At 35.4% G+C, this 20876-nt stretch overlaps 1 protein-coding gene across 2 annotated transcripts in view; it reads right to left on the reverse strand.

The window, feature by feature from the left end:
* LOC149544838 (uncharacterized) overlaps positions 1 to 20876 on the reverse strand; it is a 189179-nt gene that overhangs the window by 43052 nt on the left and 125251 nt on the right. For both annotated transcript variants that reach the window (XM_089795410.1, XM_089795411.1), the window contains one exon: positions 2404 to 2622. In XM_089795410.1, coding sequence (XP_089651536.1) covers positions 2404 to 2622 — 219 coding nt within the window. The remainder of the gene's footprint in view (positions 1 to 2403; positions 2623 to 20876) is intronic.

The following is a 20876-nucleotide window of genomic DNA, read 5'->3' on the forward strand; positions in this document are numbered from 1 at the left end:
TTAGGAAGTTTGTTTGTTTTGTCTGCCATAAATAAGTTGTTGTTTGCACATCTTTCAATTAGTCAAGAAGTCAATTGTAACTTGAACGGCAAGAATAATACAGCAGTTTATATTTCAGTTTGTACTTGTGATATTTTGATAATGAATAAAATGAAAGTGTCAATCTTCAGTCTTTTATCTTGAGCATTTGTTTTATTCGCTCATTTAAGGTGGGGCACTTGATGAGTGGATTCTATTAGAAGTTAGAATTAGTTTCTTGTTTTCTTAGAAGTAAACTTAGTACTCTGTTGTTCCTGCAGCCACGTAGTAGCAGAACCAGTGCTTGTTCCTGCGGCATAGGCACACATAGTAGACTCCTATCTGTAATTGAATTGCTTTCAGTAGAGTAACTTGTTTTCTTTCCAAGTTCAGCATTTAAGTTATAAGCATTTCATTTCCATGGCTTAGTAATGGCAATTCAGTTGGTTTTGAGCATAAACTTTGTAGGCACTATTTCAAGTTAATGTCCCTGTTTGATACTGTAAATGAGTCTAATAAGTCATTTGGTTTCTGATTTAGGATGTCCAATCCATAAGTCATCGGTAGAACACTCTAGTTTCCAAGCTGACTAATTAGCCAAGCATTTTTTGGGGTTGTTGACGCCGATGGTTCCAATCTAAACCTTCATCATAAGGGTCATTTTCCTAGTTTTCATAGAATAGAAAGTTTTGTTTTCATCCATTTTGCATGCATAGAAGAAGAGACCGCCTTGGGAGATTCCTTCCTCAGAATGACCCCTTTGAAACAGAAGAAATTATTTACCCTGAGCCAAAAATTCTCCAAGAAGAAGACTGAGAAAGAGACCAAGAAGAGGACCAACAATTTGAAAATCCATTTGCTGACACCCAACAAGAATTGTCTTCACCCCCATTTTCAAAAGGATCATTGCACTTGCAGATCTCTTTGTTGAACCAGAATATCAAGATAATCCTCTAGCCCTTATCATATATCTGCCAGGACAACAAGGAGTACCACCACCACCACCAAGGATGGCACAACCTACTTTTCCCTTAGTCCAACTTCTTCAATCTATTTTCAGATCAATTTCCATTGTAAATAAATAAATCTACCCTATATGGCTCTAAGACCTAATAACTAAAACACTACTGAAAGGAAAGACATATCTAGAAAACTGATTTTCGTTGTTGTTCGTAAAATCCCACATCAAAGTTTCAACATACATTTGTAAGCTGAAAACTTGTGTGAGAATATCAATAATAATGGCTTATCTGTCTTCAAATCAATAATAATTGATCGAAAGTCAAATAAGAAAAGAGCAAATGGAAGCAGAACCCAAATTCAAATACCATGGAGACATGATAAAAATGCTAAAATTGGGTTAAATATTGCATTCAACTTGTTGGGTGCACGTCACCACAACTAAAGAGGTTGCAGACAATTTCCAAATGAGGTCGATAGCATAGTGCCATCAAGCATTTAAATTTAAACCATATTTAAATTTTCGAGTGCATACCTCTCTAAAATGGAACTACATGAATATTAATCTTAGTTACCAGGGTTCGTTACTCTGCCCTCCTAACCATGTATTGGCTCGAACCAATACCAAATTCGCCTAGGGTTCAAAAATATTTGGTGTATCAACTGCTCCCTGATTTTCCTACAAAATGTTATAGTTTAGGCATCCCAGGTTGCATCTTTGAGATAGAGCATGTTTAATTGCACAAAATGGACTAGACAAGATCATGAATGTGGAGAGGATGAGCTTCTCCAGTGGTAGACATGAATTGACAAAGGAGCTCTCTTGTTTGTATTCAACTTGTCTAGCAAGGCCTAAAAGATATGCCAATAAATTGGACAATTCTTTGCAAAGATGCTATGATTACAACTACAAGATTATAGTTATAGTCTTCAAATTTTAACTTATAGTCTTCGTAAATATGTATGTGTGTGTGTGTGTGTAAATAAATTACATGTTTTTGTACGAACAAACATAGAACCCTTTCCAAAATTTTGCAGTACTAACGAACCAGTTCTTCGAACCCGTATTTCTAATCGAACTCGAACCGGTAACTATGCTATTAATTATAGTCAAATTCATAGTATAGTACCACCAAGCATTTGGCATCATTTCTTGTAGCTTACAATGTTGGTACCTCTAATCAAGCATTAAGAAAACAAACAAACGATGGCAGCTCCTCACTTTAGTACCAAGCATCATAAGGAAAGCTTTGGCAATAGCATTGTTTAAAAAATAATTGAAACCAATATCATTACAGAAAATAAATTAACATGAGATATTTATCAGGGTTTATAATATATATATTGTGATTGAACTTTACCTATAAGTGGTATTTTCAAATTTTGTACATAAAATGCAAACATCTTATAGGGCATGATATAAACCTGAAGAATGATGTTCCTGATTGAGGCCTGTTCTTGGGAGAGTTTCTCATCTACACATGGAGGACATCCAAAACCCCAGCATGAAAACATAGAATTAGGAGCAATAAGCCGTGTGCCAGGATTTTTACTGTGCTTGGGAAATGCCTCTTGAAGTAACATGCACAACAAAGATGCAGTCCCCGCCCCAAGAGAGTGCCCAGTGAGCACAAGTTTGTAACCCTAACAAACAACAAAATGCATCAAGACATGATACCTATTAATCAAATATCAAAGAGAATAGGAGAAAGGGAAATTAATTACACACTAGAAAGAACAAACCTCCTAAGTGAACTGCAGTAGAAAATATTATATCTTATAATTTTTGGAAGTTCGTACATTTCCATCATTCATGTGATAAGCATATGAGTACTGTTGCAGGAATGATCAACAGTGCCTACTTAAAAGAGACCTGCTTTCAGTACTGAAACTCTAAACTAATCCTTCTAAAAAAGCCAAACCATAGCTATTAATAAAAAGTGGTTACCTATGATCACCCTTTTGAGATATTGTAGATAATTTTTCCAAACAAAAAAAATTCACCCAACATCTTTTCCACCAAATATACAGAGCTTTGTGATACATGTATAAAAAAGAAATGATAAAGCCATAATAACCTCTCAAAACGTACATAACTAATAAAAGATTACGAACAATCTTTTAAAATTGAAGTTAAAATATATTTCAAAACAAAATCATAAAAAATTCCTAGAGTAAAATAATGTTAGAAGCTAACTGCATCGACAACATATTTTTTAATTTGCATTTCATTGAAATTAAAATCAAAATCTGTATTTGCTTAATACTTATATCCGTAGACAAAAGACATTGATCTGCATAATTGTTCTCATGTTTTCCAAATACAAACAAAATACTCATTTAAGAAGACGTATACATCTCAACAAATCAGAAATATATAATCTTTGGAAAAATTGTACATTTTTGCTTTGTTGAGATGTGTCTTCTTAAATGAGTATTTTTGAAAACATTATATATTTTTTCTTTGTTGAGATTTATGAGTCTTCTTAAATTAGTGTTTTGTTTTTATTTCGACAACATGAGAACAATTATATGCAGGTTTTTAAGCTTGGAGAAAGGTGGTGTTCTAAAGCTGGTGAGGAAGATGAAAAGTCGTCATCCATGAGAGCTCTTGATTTTCTGTTTTTCTTTTTCTTCTGGTGTCCCTAGAAAACTCCATTTTAAAATTTTCTGCAGTTAATTGTCCAAGAATTCTCAAAATGACATCAAGAACAAGTCGTTTGCCCAGTCAGGTAGTTAAAATGGTCTTATCATAGGTCTTTCCAACTGATGATTTTGCAAGAGAACATGACAATGACACAGTGGCAAATGACGAAAGCAAAGGGGGCTACAGATAAAAGAAGAAAGGATTGACAGTGTGTAAGAATAACAAACAACGCAGAAATCAGTGACTATTCAGCCATTATTAGTAACAAGAACAGCTAATGAAGATAGGTGTGTTAATTACTTGGCTATATCATATGAGATCCACAACCAAGACTTCAACCCAACCATAAGTTTAGTTGATAAGTATTTTATGGAATCTGTATCAAGGGGATGAGGGTGGCAATGCCATTACAATCTTATACTTATAATGGAAAGTGTGGCAAAGATGAGTAAGATCCCCACCACAAAAGGAAGCTAAAAATTCAAGTCAAGTGCAAGCTTTTGAGTGGTACTTCCAGTTGCAAAATGGTGCCTTAAAAAAGTGGCAAAGGGAATGGTGATAAGAACCTAGGATAAATGTGAAATGCTTCTAGTTAAGTGGAGTGCTACTTGTACCTGGCAAAACCCAGTGAAAACCTTTCTTGAGCCAAAAAATGGCAAAGTAACTTCAGATCCGGAAAAAGCAGTATAAATCCATGGCTTAGTATAGGACAAAAGGAACCAATTTTGGGTATCATTTGGAGGTGGAAAAGCCATACCGAAAATGTGAGAAAGAAGTAGCATGACCATTATGAAATCGTACAAGCCTCATGAAAGAATAAACAAGTAAAAATTGTATCTGAAATGGATATGCCATTTGTTGTCCTCATTTTTTTATTCCTGCGAGCAGCTATAGGTTTCCTTTATCAGTTTTCCATTAAATTCACATTTGTCATTGTAAATTGATGAATTAGATATGAAGGAATATGAAGCACAGCAAATTTTTGTTGTAATGTTCATAACTGACCTGCTAATAATCAGCATATTAGTTCTCATGCCATGTCTTTGTAAAAATGTCCATTGGCTATAGATGCACATTTTACATGTAGAATTTCTTATATATGCATTTGAAACGACCAAAAGAAGTAGCATTTGCACCTAGTTTATTGCTAAGACATTGTAGTGTTAACTTGCAAACATTTGAATGTCATTTGAAACCATTTGAAGTGATCAAAGTGAATCTAAAAACAAATAACAGCAAGTTTGGGGTTTCAAGACAAGTGTTTGACAATATTCTTTGAGTCTTGAATTGGCAAGTTAAGGGCATCTTAGCAAGGGATATTACACCTTCTATGTTACAAGTGTGTTTTTCATTGCACCAAAAGATCGACCTATCAATGCTTGATACAATCACTAGACTTCTAGAATCCAAATGAGGCGGTTGGACCTTAGTCACAAATCCAGAGGGGATTGCTCCCCATTTGCCAACAATCATCCCCTCAGGGTTACCCAAGGAGATTCAAACATGTGACCTATTAAGTATATTAGCTTCATGGTAATTGAAGCAATATATTTGAGTTATATTAAAATCGGATTATTCATACACATCTACACACACACACGTGTGTGTGTGTGTGTGTGTGTGCATACATACATACATACATATAATAACCTTGCCTTATTAACCATTCAACTTAATATAAATCAAGTGACTTTATCGATGAAGAGTATGAGCATCAAATAGATATGGGTCAATGAGGACTGCCAATTAATGAATCGTCTCAAGTATTATTATAGTCTGCAGTTATCATTATTGATTGGTGCCTCCAAAGTGTATGTGTCGGGGCATGGATCAACTTAATATAAATCAAGTGACTTTATCGATGAAGAGTATGAGCATCAAATAGATATGGGTCAATGAGGACTGCCAATTAATGAATCGTCTCAAGTATTATTATAGTCTGCAGTTATCATTATTGATTGGTGCCTCCAAAGTGTATGTGTCGGGGCATGGATACGTAGGGTCACAACCCTACATACACATGTCTCAATACATACTTATATATTGCTTGCAAAATCTGAATTGGATATCAATCAATAACAACTGGAAATTGTATATCAATTATTCAGACCTGCACATATATAAACTGCATCAGTAAAACTTAAGGAGATCATACTCATATATATAAAGACAAATTAATCAGATCTGAATTACAGTCATAAGAACCTAAACTGAAGGTTGTCCAAGATACTTATAATTCAGATTATAAGGATTGTAAGTCTACACCAATAAACAATCTATAAAACTTTACATGGTATCAGAGCCTAATTGGCAGAGAGACTTCTAAATTAAATTATTACAAAACAACACTGCCAAACATGTCAAATAATGTCAAAGTAGACGACAGGCTGGAAGGAGCAGCAAACTTCTTCTTACGGAATATTCGAAATATAACAATTCCAGAAGAATTAGAGCTAGAATCATTTATTGAATCAGACATTTCAATACCTGAAGATGAGGCAGAAAAGGCCACTTGGAAAAGACGAAATAATAAAGCCAGGAAAATTATTTTTGATTCAGTAAAAGATCATATTCTTCCATCCATTTCAAATCTCAAAAAGGCATTTGAAGTATTCAAAACAACTAAAGATACAATTGAAATCAACAACTCTAGCAAATTAATTATGAATACAAAAATGAATAAAGGTGAGTCAATTTCATCCTACTTCGGAAAAATTCCCGAGATAAAGAATCATCTTTCTTCCATTGGAAGCAAAGTTGAAGATTGATAAGTAGGAGATGTTTTCCACAGCTAGTCAAATTGTGATGTGAATATCAGGATTTAACTGTGTGATTTTTGAGTCAAACTCGATGACCCGTGTTTCATGAGTAGTGATTCAACATGAATCCATCTCTCATGAGAATAAATGGAACACTTAGCACTCATTGGATCTAGGTGATGCTCACAGGAGTGAAGCACCGGGACTTCCCGGGAGGTCACCCATCCCAGTACTACTCCAGCCCGAGCGCGCTTAACTACGGAGTTTCCTCCACAGTTAAACCCAAAGCTTGCAACCCCATTTGCAAAACCTTCACCAAGTGTTGTGCCTTATGAACCATTCATTAGAAAGCCCCTTAAGCTCATCAATTGATAAGTAGGAGATGTTTTCCACAGCTAGTCAAATTGTGATGTGAATATCAGGATTTAACTGTGTGATTTTTGAGTCAAACTCGATGACCCGTGTTTCATGAGTAGTGATTCAACATGAATCCATCTCTCATGAGAATAAATGGAACACTTAGCACTCATTGGATCTAGGTGATGCTCACAGGGGTGAAGCACCGGGACTTCCCGGGAGGTCACCCATCCCAGTACTACTCCAGCCCGAGCGCGCTTAACTACGGAAGTTTTGCAAATGGGGTTGCAAGCTTTGGGTTTAACTATGGAGGAAACTCCGTAGTTAAGCGCGCTCGGGCTGGAGTAGTACTGGGATGGGTGACCTCCCGGGAAGTCCCGGTGCTTCACCCCTGTGAGCATCACCTAGATCCAATGAGTGCTAAGTGTTCCATTTATTCTCATGAGAGATGGATTCATGTTGAATCACTACTCATGAAACACGGGTCATCGAGTTTGACTCAAAAATCACACAGTTAAATCCTGATATTCACATCACAATTTGACTAGCTGTGGAAAACATCTCCTACTTATCAATTGATGAGCTTAAGGGGCTTTCTAATGAATGGTTCATAAGGCACAACACTTGGTGAAGGTTTTGCAAATGGGGTTGCAAGCTTTGGGTTTAACTGTGGAGGAAACTCCGTAGTTAAGCGCGCTCGGGCTGGAGTAGTACTGGGATGGGTGACCTCCCGGGAAGTCCCGGTGCTTCACCCCTGTGAGCATCACCTAGATCCAATGAGTGCTAAGTGTTCCATTTATTCTCATGAGAGATGGATTCATGTTGAATCACTACTCATGAAACACGGGTCATCGAGTTTGACTCAAAAATCACACAGTTAAATCCTGATATTCACATCACAAAGTTGAAGATTGATAATTATCTATAATAGCACTTAGAGGATTACCTATATCTTGGGAAGCATTCATTCAGGTTGTCAACAAACCCTCAATACCAACTTTTGATCAACGAAAAAATGATTGCACATCAAAAGAATCAAGACTAATTTCGAGAGGGATCATTTCAAATCAAGAGGGAGAAAATCAAGCCATTTTCTCAGTCTCCCACAACCAAGGAAAGAAGAGGAAATTCAAAGGGAAGAGAAATGATAAGAGGAAAGGAAATAATAATTACAAAAGAAATGATTTCTCCAAAGTTAAATGTTATAAGTGTGAAAAACTCGGACATAACTTCAGAAATTGTCAGAAAGGGAAAAAATCCTAGCTTCCTTAGCCGTAACTAAAAAGGATGAAAATTTGTTATTTTATTCTGCTCTATCAAGTGAGATGAAATCAAACGAAAAATGTATGGATAATAGATAGTGGTGCCTCCCATCATATAATAGGATTCAGAGATAAATTTGAACTTTTGGTAATTATCTCACTAAAGGAGTCACCATTGGAGACAACTCCACACATCCAGTCAGAGGAATAGGGACCTCTTCTATACAACTTAGAACTGGAGTCACACTAAGGTTAAATGGTGTTATTTTCGTACCAGGCATAAAAAGAAACCTAGTATCTATCTCTGGACTTGTTGATTAAGGGTTTCAAGTCACTTTCAATGAAGACAAAGTATTGTATTGGCCTAAAAACACTAATCTCAAGAATGCTATCACTATAGGATCAAGAGACGAGACCTTATATAAACTTTCCAACATTGAAAAGCAAGCCCTAAGTCATGAAGTGACAAATTCTAATGAATTATGGCACAAAAGGCTCGGACATATTCGATTTAGTTCACTCCCTAATATAGAAAAAATCACCATTGGAACACGCAGCCTAAACTCAAAATATATAGGCACTTGTAAAGGATGTGCTCTAGGAAAGAATATAAAAAAAAACTTTTCCTCTGAATGAACACAAATCTAAATCAATTATGGAACTAGTGCACTTTGACTTATGTGGACCTATGCCAACACTTTCTCCAGAAGGTTTCTCTTATTGCATAATATTCATTGATGACTTCTCTAGGAAAACCTGGATCTACTTCTTAAAAGTCAAAGAATCAAATGAGGTTTTATCAAAATTTCAAGAATTCAAAGAAATAGTGAAAAATCAAACGTCAAAAAGAATTCAAATGCTAAGATTTGACAATGGAGGAGAATATACCTCTAAAAATTTCAAAGCTTTTTGTACCTCTGTTGGGATTAAGAGGGAGTATATGGTACCTTATAATCCTCAACAGAATGGGGTGGTAGAAAGAAAAAATGGAACCATTGTTGAAGCAGCTAAAGCCATGCTTCATGATCAAAATTTATGTTACTCAATCTGGGTAGAGGCCACCAATACAGTTGTGTACATTCAAAATAGATGTCCACACTCTATACCAGAAAACATAACTCTTGAGAAAGTGTTCTCAGGAACTAAACCTAAGTCATTTTAGAATATTTGGTTGTCCTATTTACATTCACATACCTAAAGAAAAAAGAACCAAATTAGAACCATTCGGAAAGAAATGAATATTTGTTGGGTATAGTCAGAACTCCAAACGGTACAAAGTCTATATACCTAGACAAAGATCAATTGAATTGAGCAGAGATGTCAAATTTGAAGAGAATATTGCCTTAAAACTATTTACACGTATAGAAGATGAGCCCATCATAGATTTAGATGAAAATCTACAAACTGAAATTCAAAGGGAGAACATATTAGAAGAGAGTGAATCATTACCTGATAAAGATAATAGAAACAGCACTAATGTCAAGACAAGGCCATTATGGACTAGGAAAATGATTGAAGAAAATAATGTTGAGCCAAATGAAATTTCCAAGGAAAGGAAGAAAACTAGGAACAAATCTTGTTATACTGCTTTAGTAACTGAGTTGACAAAATCTAAACCATCAACTGTTGAAGAAGCCCTAACATGTCAAGCCTGGAGAGATGCTATGGTTGAGGAATATCAATCCATATTACAAAATGATGTTTGGGATATAGTACCTAGACCAAAAGGCAAGTCAATTGCTTTATCAAAATGGTTATATAAAATCAAATATGCTTCTGACGGCAGTATTGAAAAGCATAAAGCGAGGTTTGTTGCTTGAGGTTTTTCTCAGAAGGCAAGCATTGATTATGAAGAAACTTTTGCTCCTGTTGCTCGCTACACTTCTGTAAGAACTATTATTGTAATTGCAGCATCCAAAAGATGGAAGATACATCAAATGGATGTCAAGACCACATTTATGAATGGTGTCATAAATGAATAAGTATATATCGAACAACCTGAAGGTTTTGCTATAAAAGATAAGAACTAGCAGTCATATGCTTTTGTACATGCAACGAGTGTGCTGATAGGAGATCAGATTTGAGAGAAAAATGTAGAATGAACATTAAATAATGTAAATATAAGTTTTTTTTAAATGAAAATAAAAAAATTAAATAAGTTGAAGATTAAAACATAGATATAAAATTTTACAATATTTAGGAAATTTGAATATTGCTTAAAAAAATGTTCAATAATTTCAAGATTTTACAATTAAATTCAATTTATCAAATATGAAAAAAATAATCATTTATAAAAAAACTGATCAAAAAAATTATTACGAAAAATTAATAAGAGATACAAAAAATAATATGAAAAGTAGCGACATCTCTAACAAATATTCTATTGACTAAATAAATTATAGAAATTTAAAAAACAATATTTAAAGAAAAAACTAAACTAATATAAAAATATTAATTTAAAGTAATTTTAAAACTAAAACATAAATCAATTTAAAAAATGAAAAGTTTAATAAATAGAGATCACAACATAATCTAATGTGGAAATCACAAGTAATTATTTTTTAAATAAATAAGAAAAGAAAAACAATAGTTAAAAGTGGATATTTAAAATATAATCTTATGTGAACAAATTAGATTATTAATAATTTTTAATTTAAATAACATAATATTTACTAAAATCTTTTAAATAGATTAATAAATATTATTTATTTAAATTAAATTTATCAAATATGAAAAAAATAATCATTTAAAAAAACCCATAAAAAAATATATTATGAACTCAAGGAAGCAAATGAGCTCAACAAAGAACAACAAAAGATAGATCAGTTACTTAACAATGGGAAGGGGAAGTGCCTTCCTGAGGAGTCATGATGATTACTACATGGAATGCTAAGGGTTTAAATGCCCCTAGCAGAAAAAGGTTACCAAAACAAAACCTCAAATCTTTCGATTTTGAAATCATTTTAATTCAAGAAACAAAATTAAATAAGTTAGAAGGAATTAAATTGGATAAAATGCTAGGTCTTTGGAATTCTGTCTTTCAAGAGTCAATAGGGGCTTCAAGGGGTTTAGGACTTTGTTAGAACCCTAGGATGGTTTCCATAGATATTCTAAACATTAGTAATACCTGGATCAATGGTAGTGTCCAGAGTATGAAATCAGACCATAAGTTTATTCTTATTAACATCTACGGTCCAATTAGTAATTTGGGGAAAAAAGCAATTTGGGACGATATCAGCATATTTCAAAACAATTTTAAGGATAGTTTGTTTTTAGTAGGTGGAGACTTTAATACTATTTTAAATCTTACTAAAAAAGTAGGTGGAATTCAACAAATCTCGCAAGCATCCAAAGATTTCAAAGAATGGAGTGATTCTCATAACATGATTGACATTCCTATCATTAATGGGAATTTCACATGGAATAACAGGACGAAGGATTTTGCTTACATTGCTGAAAAATTAGATAGGTTTTTAATTAAAGGCAATTTGAATATTAACAATTTGAATTTTCAATCTTCTATTATGCCGATTGCTAGGTCTGACCATTTTCCTATCAGATTTGAATTTTTAGAGCCACATAAACCCGCTAGAAATCCATTTAAATGTGAAAAAATGTAGTTTCTAGACCCCAGCTTTATCGATAATATAAAAAAATGGTGGGTGCAAGATAATTTTGAAGGTTCCAAGATGTTTATTTTCGTTGCTAAAATGAAGATGCTTAAGGAACGAATTCTCAGATGGAATAAAGAATACTTCAATAATTTCTTGAAAGAAAAAATAGATATAGAAGAGAAATTAAAGGACTTAAACTTAGAAGTAATTAAGAAAAGGATGAACAATGATAGCTATTTGTTAGAAAAAGAACTACTCACTAAATAGGAGGTTATATTATCCAAAGAGCAAATTTTTTGGAGACAAAAATCAAGAGAGAGATGGTTAGATGAGGGGTATCGAAATATGAAATTCTTTCACAATTCCACCTTATATAATAGAACAAAGAGTAAAATATGCTATATTAAAAATCACTTGGGTATATAAACTGATAAACCAAGTGAAATTGTGGTTACCTTTGTAGAACACTTCCAGAAAATTTTAAACAACTATGAAGGGTCAAATAGAGCAGCGCAAACTAAACTACTCAAAGTAATCCCTAAAATTTTTACAACCAAAGACAATAGGGTTTTAAATAAACCCGTCACTTTGGAAGAGGTCAAGTCTATAGTCTTCAATATGAATTCTGATAAATCCCTAGGCCTAGATGGTTTTCAAGCCTTCTTTTTCCAGAAATGTTGGGATATTATCTGTGTAGATCTTTGGAAAGCTATTGAAGCCTCAAGAAATGGTGGAGCTCTGTTATTGAAAATCAACTATTCCTTTCTCACTCTAATTCCCAAAAAGTCGGAGCTTGAGACTACAAGAGACTTCAGACCAATTGCTCTTTGCAACATGGTTTACAAAGTTTTCTCTAAGATCTTAACTAATAGATTAAAGGGTATTCTTCCAAAGATAATATCTGAGGAGCAAACAAGATTTGTTCCGGGTAGATCCATTCTTGATGGCATTCTTACCATCCAAGAGACAATTTATTCTGCTTGCAAGAACAAAGAGGCATGCATGTTTATGAAACTAGACATCCAAAAAGCATATGACATGGTTGATTGGTGGTTCCTTTGTAAGTTTCTTGAAGCTTTTGGGCTTTCTCATGAATGGATCAATCTCATTTTTAAATTCATATTCTCTCCCAAAATCTCGATACTTATTAACCGAACGTCAGAAGGTTTTTTTGAAATGTCTAGAGGCATTAGACAAGGAGATCCTTTATCTCTTTCTCTCTATATTATTATGGCAGAGGCCTTTGGGAAAGTGATTACTAATGCTTATGATAATCAAAAGATTTCAGGCATCACTGTAACTAGGAACATGCCCAACATTACGCATCAACAATATGCAGATGATACTATTCTGCTTGGCAAAAATACAATTACAGAGGCACTTGACCTTAAAGCCATCATAGAATCTTATATGGAAGCCTCCGGACAGAAAGTGAATGATGTTAAATCTGAGATTTATTTTATGAACACAAAACCTGAAGTAGAAAATCAAATATGCAAGATCATGGGATATAAAAAAGGTTTGTTTCCCTGTAAATATTTGGGAATTGCCTTAGAGAAAGGCCTAAAGTCCAGTAAGGTTTGGTGCAACACCTTGGAGAAACTAGATGCTAGGCTAGGTTGCTGGAAGGATAAATGGTTGTCAAAGGTAAGAAAGAGCATTAAGATCAAATCGGTTTTATCCACCATTCCAACCTTCCCTCTCTCATGTCTCCCACTATCCAAGTGACTCCTCAAATTCGAGGCTAAACTCAAGAATTTTCTTTGGAATGATTGTGAAGAAGACAAAAAATTGGCACTCATTAAATGGGAGAATATTTGTAAACCTAAGGAGATGGGTGGGCTAGGGATTAAGAATTTACAATGGAAAAATGAAGCTTTAGGTGCCAAATTAATATGGCGCCTTTTTAAGGAAAGAGAACACAAGTGGGCTAAGATTTTATATAATAAATATCTCAATGTGGCTGATCCCCTTTCAATCTTTAGAATGAAGACCCTTCCTAGAGGATTTGAGAGTTGGAATTTTATAATAAAATGTCGTCATCTGGTTTGCAAGTATCTAACCTCGGATGTTGGTAAGGGCAATGAGGCCTTATTTTGGGAAGATTCTTGGAATGGGCATCCTCCTATAGATCCTAGTTCTATCCCTAAGGATCTCAAAGAAAAATTAGTCAATCTTTGGGGAAGCAAAGTCTGCAACTACAAGTCAAAGATTACTTTGGAAGGTATATCTAGATGGATTTGGAAACCTTTGGAAGGTATGGGTGTGGATTCAGCTGCGACAAAGGCATATGAAAAGACAATACTAGACAGGAGAATTAAGCAATCAGAGAGGAAAGATGAACTTATCTGGGCGGCATCGAATGATGGGAAGTATAGCCTGAAAAATGGATACAAGGCTCTGATACACTCACAAAAAAGGGACAAAGTGGATATTCCACTTAAACTCTATTGGGACTCTGCCTGTCTTCCATAGGCAGGATTCTTTTTATGGTTGGCTTTCCAAAATAAAATCTTGACGGCTGACACATTACGTAAATTTGGTTTTCAAGGTCCATCTAGGTGTGTGTTATGTAAACAAAACAGAGAAGATTCAGATCATCTATTATTCAGCTATCCATTTTCCTAAATATGTTGGGAATGGCTCAAACATATGTTAGGGTGGTCAACACCTTTGCCGAAATCATTTATTGACCTCCTCAAAGGATGGCCTACAAACCTAGTCAAGGGCATTTATAATAAACTCTGGAACATCTATCCTTCCATCCTAGCATGGGAAATTTAGAAGGAAAGGAATAGACGTATTTCTCGAAACTCAGAATTGAAGCCAGAAGTGTTAATATTAAAAATCGAAGCTAGCATAGTTGAAACAACTAATTCCCATCTCAAAAATGCTAGGAAAGAAGAAGGCTCTTTCTCTATTTGGGATGGTCATATGAAAAAGAATTGGTCAAACTTGATTTATCCTCCTCTTTTCTATGCTAAGAAAAGCAAGGAGGCCAGGGAAAGATGCAAATGATCTCCCCCTCCAAAAGGATGGGCTAAACTCAACTTTGACGATGCTGCCAGAGGCAAACCAGGCACGACAGGTATTGGTTGTATCATTAATGATGATATAGGTAAGTGGATAGCCAAAAAAGCCATGTCTATTCAACCTACTTCCAATAATCTGGCAAAATTAGAGACTTTGGATCAGGGTCTGTATTTGTGTCACAAGTTAGGTTTATCAAGAGTTATCATAGAAGGTGACTCACAGAGCATTTTAAATGCAATTAGGAAATATGTGACCCCTAATTGGGTCCTTAACTCTAAACTAGAGACTTTGGTTGTATCATTAATGATGATATAGGTAAGTGGATAGCCAAAAAAGCCATGTCTATTCAACCTACTTCCAATAATCTGGCAAAATTAGAGACTTTGGATCAAGGTCTGCATTTGTGTCACAAGTTAGGTTTATCAAGAGTTATCATAGAAGGTGACTCACAGAGCATTTTAAATGCAATTAGGAAATATGTGACCCCTAATTGGGTCCTTAACTCTAAACTAGAAGTTCTTGATCTTCTAGATCGGTTTGTATATAGTCGGATTTGTCACATTTTCCGAGAAGGTAATCAGAAAACAGATTATTTAGCAAACAAGGGGGCTGATGGTCTCAACTCCTTGGTCATCAAAGATGTATCATTTCAACCTTTTTCATAGTTTTAGTTGATTATCTAGATTCTCCTAGTAAATCCAACCTTTTAATATTAATATTTTTTAGTTTGGAGCTTCTCTTTCTATCCTTATATCGATCATTTAGTATTTGATCTTATATGACCCGTGTAGTTGTCCCCTTTTCCCTTGGTTTTTATCCTTTATTTTTAGTTTTATCATTATTTGTTTTATTAATTTAGTTTTTTGTTTTCCTCCTGTTTCTTTCTTATCATTAAGTTGGGTGGCATCATTTCTTTTTCGCCCCTAGTTGTCCTTGTGTTCATGGTTTATTGCTCCTATGGTCTTTTCATCATTCCCCATTCAAGCCCCGCCCGTGTTTCGGTTTATGCAAGTGACATCATTAGTTATTGTCATGCTAGATAGTGCTTCTAGGTCCTTCGTCTACCTTTGTCTTTATTCTCTGGTGTCGGCTTTTGTCTCTATCGTTAGATTCTTTCCTACCCTGATGATGGAGTCCAACATCAACATTTTTCACACCTCAGAAACTCGCACCATGGCATTCTACGGTAATGTTAAACTAGAGAGATGGAGCAGAATTCTTAAACCAGTGGACGACATGACAAGAATCATTATAAGTAGAGCCACTAGTGAAGGGGTTTCTAATTATAAGTTCACATGGAGGACGAATAGTGATATAATAGGCTCATTCATTGGTTGTATGGAAAGAGCTAGGGTGGAGCTATGGGCCATTATCAGACTCTGCTGCAAGATATTTGATCCAGTTTGGAGGAAGGGTCTCAAACAAGCACTCAAAAGCATAGACGACAAGTTGTGCATTCCTCTTCCGGAGATGTATATGGATCTGCCTCCGGGGTCCCTCGATTTAGAGGTAGCCTATCGTCGTCCTTTATTAGTAATCTGTGAAAATATAGCCTAAACCGGGAATGGCCCAAGATTGAGGCCAGTATTCAATTCCTCCTACGATGGAAAGGAATTGTTGAGGAGGAAAGCAGAGCATGGTTAACCAACTATCTCAATTTGTTTAATGCATACATTCAGCCTAGAGTGGTCTTCGACAATCTTGAAGCCTTAAACTTCTGCACTCCAAATTCGGAGAAAACCAACAGGGCTAAGTTTGATTTCAAATTCCCACCAAACTTCTATGTGGAGAATCCAAATGATATCCCTGAAATCATTATGGTTTATTAGAAGTAAGGTGCTCTCTCTAGTGTTCTTACGAAGAGTTTTTCTTTGCTCCTGGAAAGATGGTTAGGGGCCATTATGTATTAGGGCTTTGTTTTCTAGTTTGGTAGTTCCATGCTCTATGCTATGGTTTTTGTAATGATCAATATGTTTATAACATCTCATTGTATGTTGGTAGTAGCTCTATAATCAGGGTTCTTGGTTTGGGACCCTTAGTAGATATAGGTGTATGGAGGTTATGGACTCGGCCTATATTTTGTATATACCTCTCTCCGCTAATACAAATAATGGCAAGAATCTTTGTTAATTTTACTATTCCTTTGAGTGTTTTGGATTTGGATGCCCTCGTGGCTTATTTTTATTGTGCTATAATTAGACCTAATATAACTTTCTTGATCTAGTTTTATGGGTTGTTGTACTCTAATTCTGGCAAGCTTTACGGCATCCAATTTTGTAAGGCACGTTTCTCTCAATTGCATGTCTCTTAGGTACTTTCATGTTATCCTTTAGATTTTAGTTGCATTTTATGATTATCCGTGTGTTGATCTCTGATATTTAGTTTCCTTTTGCTTATCTTTCTTTCCAATGTTATTTGGATCGGGGCACTTTTGCCCTCTCCGGGGTTTTCATCTCTCTAATTTCATCTTGATTGTTTGTATCTCATCCTTTATTTTTTCATTTTGTTGCTTTGTTTTTCTTTTGTCTCTGCCTATTTCATTCTCCTTAGGCTTTTTGTCTAGGGCTCGGTGTATGATTCTGAGCCCTAGTTGGTTTGATTATTCTCCTGTTTATCTGTCCTTGGAGTTTGGTAGTTTTAGTTTTATTTTATGGTCTTTTAAAAGTTTTTATGGCTATGTTGGGGTTGGTATATGTTAGGTCTTGATTAAGCCTATTGCAGGATTTAGTTTAGTTTGGTACTTAATGGCTAAGTTCTTTTTTCTACTTTGTGGTTCTCTGTCTCATTATCTCCCTAATGTTAAGCATCTGAGATGGAGGCATTGAGTTCACAATGGTTGATTGGTGAAATGCAGTAATGTATTCAACTTACGGCTTTAGTTTTGATCAATCTGATTGAGACCTGTTTAAGAGGCTGCTGGTTTAATTGCAGATTTAAACCACCTAATTGGATGTGTACATTTTGCATATTTTATATTTTATTGGTTTCCTAATTCAAACAGAGTATAGTTCTGGAAATGTAGACTGGACTGTATTATCTTTGATGTCTAGGTGTTTAGATTTCTCATCTGAATTAAATATTTAAGGATCTCTGTATTCACATCAAAGGCGGGTTCTCTGTTTTCTATACTTTTTAGCAGGGCAAGATTGGTTAGGATTAAGATATTTGGTCAGTCCAATGACAGAGGGCAAGCATTTTGGTTCGAGGTCATGAGTTCAAAGGTGATGAATGATGCTAAGTAGTATCTTACTCTATTTATTTAAATATGTTCAAGATTAACAATGGTGCTCCCTGCTTTATTTGGTAGAATTGAACTAACCCTATTTATTATGTTAGAAATATTAATTTGCAGGTCCCCTTTATAGGTATTGATGAGATTTGTGATCTTATAATCCAAAGTTTTGTATCAGACTTAATACTTGGATTTAGGTATTGTTAGGAAGATATCAAATATCAATATGATAGATGTTTTAAGGAGCTAGTGTTAGTATGTATACATTTATCATGATGTAGGAATTATATTAATTCAAGTAGGAACTATTAGAAACAATCGCGTATTTCCTAGGGTTACCATTATCTTATTAAGATGTTTGTAATTTTTTCACTAACCATGCTGATTGTGAAGTCAAGGAGGAGGAATGAGCGATCTGCTTGGCAATGGGAGGAGTGTTAAGAACAATGGCAAGACTAGTTCCTTTATAATTGGTCAGAGTTGTTTCAAGCACTCTTGACGATTGTATCGATCCTTTTGAATCCACTTTGTTGTATACATAGTATATGTAGTTCTTTGACTAGGGTATGCCCCTTTTATGATGTATTAATAAAGGACATTAGGCCCGGGCTAGACTGGAGCTTTTCTTCTCCGTTCTTTCCTACTAGTGCCCATTTGAATGGAGAAACACTTTTGTAAATTATTAATTTGAATTAATAAATATAATCAAGGCCTTGGTCGTTTACCTATCAAAAAGAAAATTAATAAGAAAAATACAAAAAAAATGTCTAACAAATATTCTATTGACTAAATAAATTATAGAAACTGAAAAATAATATTTAAAGAAATAATTAAACTAATATAAAAAAATAAATTAAAATAATTTAAAAACTAAAATCTAAATCAATTTTAAAAATCAATGTAATGTTCCTGACGAAACATAAATGTAATTAATTATTTTTGTGTAACGGGCCGATTGTTTTAATTTAACTCGGACCCAAATATATTTTGTCTTAGTAGTTTGTGTCGCCGTCGGCTAACTTTGTACACCCTTGGAAAGCTTTTCCCGATGGGTATTTAAGCACGGCTCGTAGTAGTCGATAGGTATGCTATAGATTATATTTTCTTTGTACTGCGGATTCCTATTGGAGTTCGAAATTGTTCACCATTTCAGAAGTGAAAGGTCTTCCCTATTTGGCTCGTGCGGTTTCGGTGGGATTCAACCCTCACCCTATTCCGTTGTTGCATATATTACTTGGATCGGATCTGGCAAGTTGGAGTATCTTTGATAATTATTATTCGCATCTAAGTCTTTGATATTGTGAATTTTTCTATGGTGTACTGTGTATGAACCACGATTACATTCTATGTTGGATTCTAGTTCATATCCCCCTTTTTCGTATTGTCCTTCCTCACAGCTTTCACCGTACATACACCTCAACTTACCCATCACTTCGTACTGAGGTATATCTTTGCATCACTGTACAGCCCTGCTGTAGTCACCGTACGGTCTACTTCAAGACACCGTACGGCCATCTCTAATCCAACGTACGACTTGCTCTAATTCAACCGTATGGCCTTCTTGGCACAACATATGACATACTAAATTTCAGTCATACGGCTTTGTTTCACTCCTCCAATTCAGACCACACAGCACAGGAACATCTCTAGAACCCTTTGGGAAAGTGGCCGCACAGCACGGGCAGTAGTCACGCAGCACAGGTAGTGGCCGCACAGCACAGGTAGTGGCCGCACAGCACGGGTAGTGGCCGCACAGCACGGGTAGTGGTTGCGCAATACGGGCTATGACCGCGCAGTACGGGAGCCTCTTTGGAATTGTTCGGGAAGGTGGCCGCATAGCACTGGCAGTAGTCGCACAGCACGGGTAGCGACCGCACAGCACGGGCAGTAGTCGCGCAGCATGGGTAGTGGCCGCGCAGCACGGGTAGTAGTCACGCAACACGAGTAGTGGCCGTGCAGCACGGGCAGTAGTCACGCAGCACGGGTAATGGCCACGCAGCACAGGAAGTAGTCACGCAACACGGGCAGTGGTCGCACAGCACAAGTAGTAGTCGCACAGCACGGGTAGTGGCCGCACAGCATGGGTAGCGGTCGTGCAACACAGGTAGTAGTCGCGCAACACGAAAAAGTAACCACGCAGCATGGGAGCAATCTCTGAAACTATTTGGGAACTTTACAATCAAAAGTTAAATGAATAGATCACAACATGAGCTAATATGGAAATCACAACTAATAAATAGAAAAAGAAAAACAATAGTTAAAAGTGGAGATAACAACTAATAAATATCAAAACAAGAGTTAAAAGTGGAGGGAGAAAAAAACTGGCTGGTAAATAATTAACGAGAAGAATTTTCAATTTTCCAACCAAACTAACAACTTTCTCGGCCAACTTGCAAATTTTTCGTCAAAAATTTAAATTCTGGGAACAAAGTTCCCACAAATAGCCTATCGGCTAAATAAATGTGTATGTAAACTCAAGAAAGCTCTTTATGGACTCAAACAAGCCTCCCGAGCTTGGTATGAAAGGATAGATAGTTATCTTACCAAACTAGGATACGCAAAGAATGAAACAGATCCTAATATCTACTTTAAAATTTCTAACAATGACATGTTAATACTTGTTTTATATGTTGATGATCTTTTGATAGCAGCAAATGATCACTTGATTGAAAAATGCAAACAAGACCTTATAGCTGAATTTGAAATAAAGGATCTAGGCCTACTACACTATTTCTTGGGCCTAGAAGTTTGTCAAAAGAAAGATCATATTTTCCTAAATCAAGGGAAGTGAACTCAGGAGATTCTGACTAGATTTGGAATGATGGACAATAAACCTCTAACAACTCTGATGGAAACAAATCTACACAAACTAAAAGAAGAAGCAACAAATTCTGAGGCTATTGATCTCACTCTTTACAAACAGATCATTGCATCACTTATGTATCTTGTAAATACTAGACTAAATATCTGCTATGCTAAAAATGTTTAAAGTCA

Source organism: Cupressus sempervirens, chromosome 8 (assembly GCF_028749045.1).
Source record: "Cupressus sempervirens isolate cs-2001-9-10 chromosome 8, ASM2874904v1, whole genome shotgun sequence".
Classification (NCBI taxonomy): Eukaryota; Viridiplantae; Streptophyta; class Pinopsida; order Cupressales; family Cupressaceae; genus Cupressus; species Cupressus sempervirens.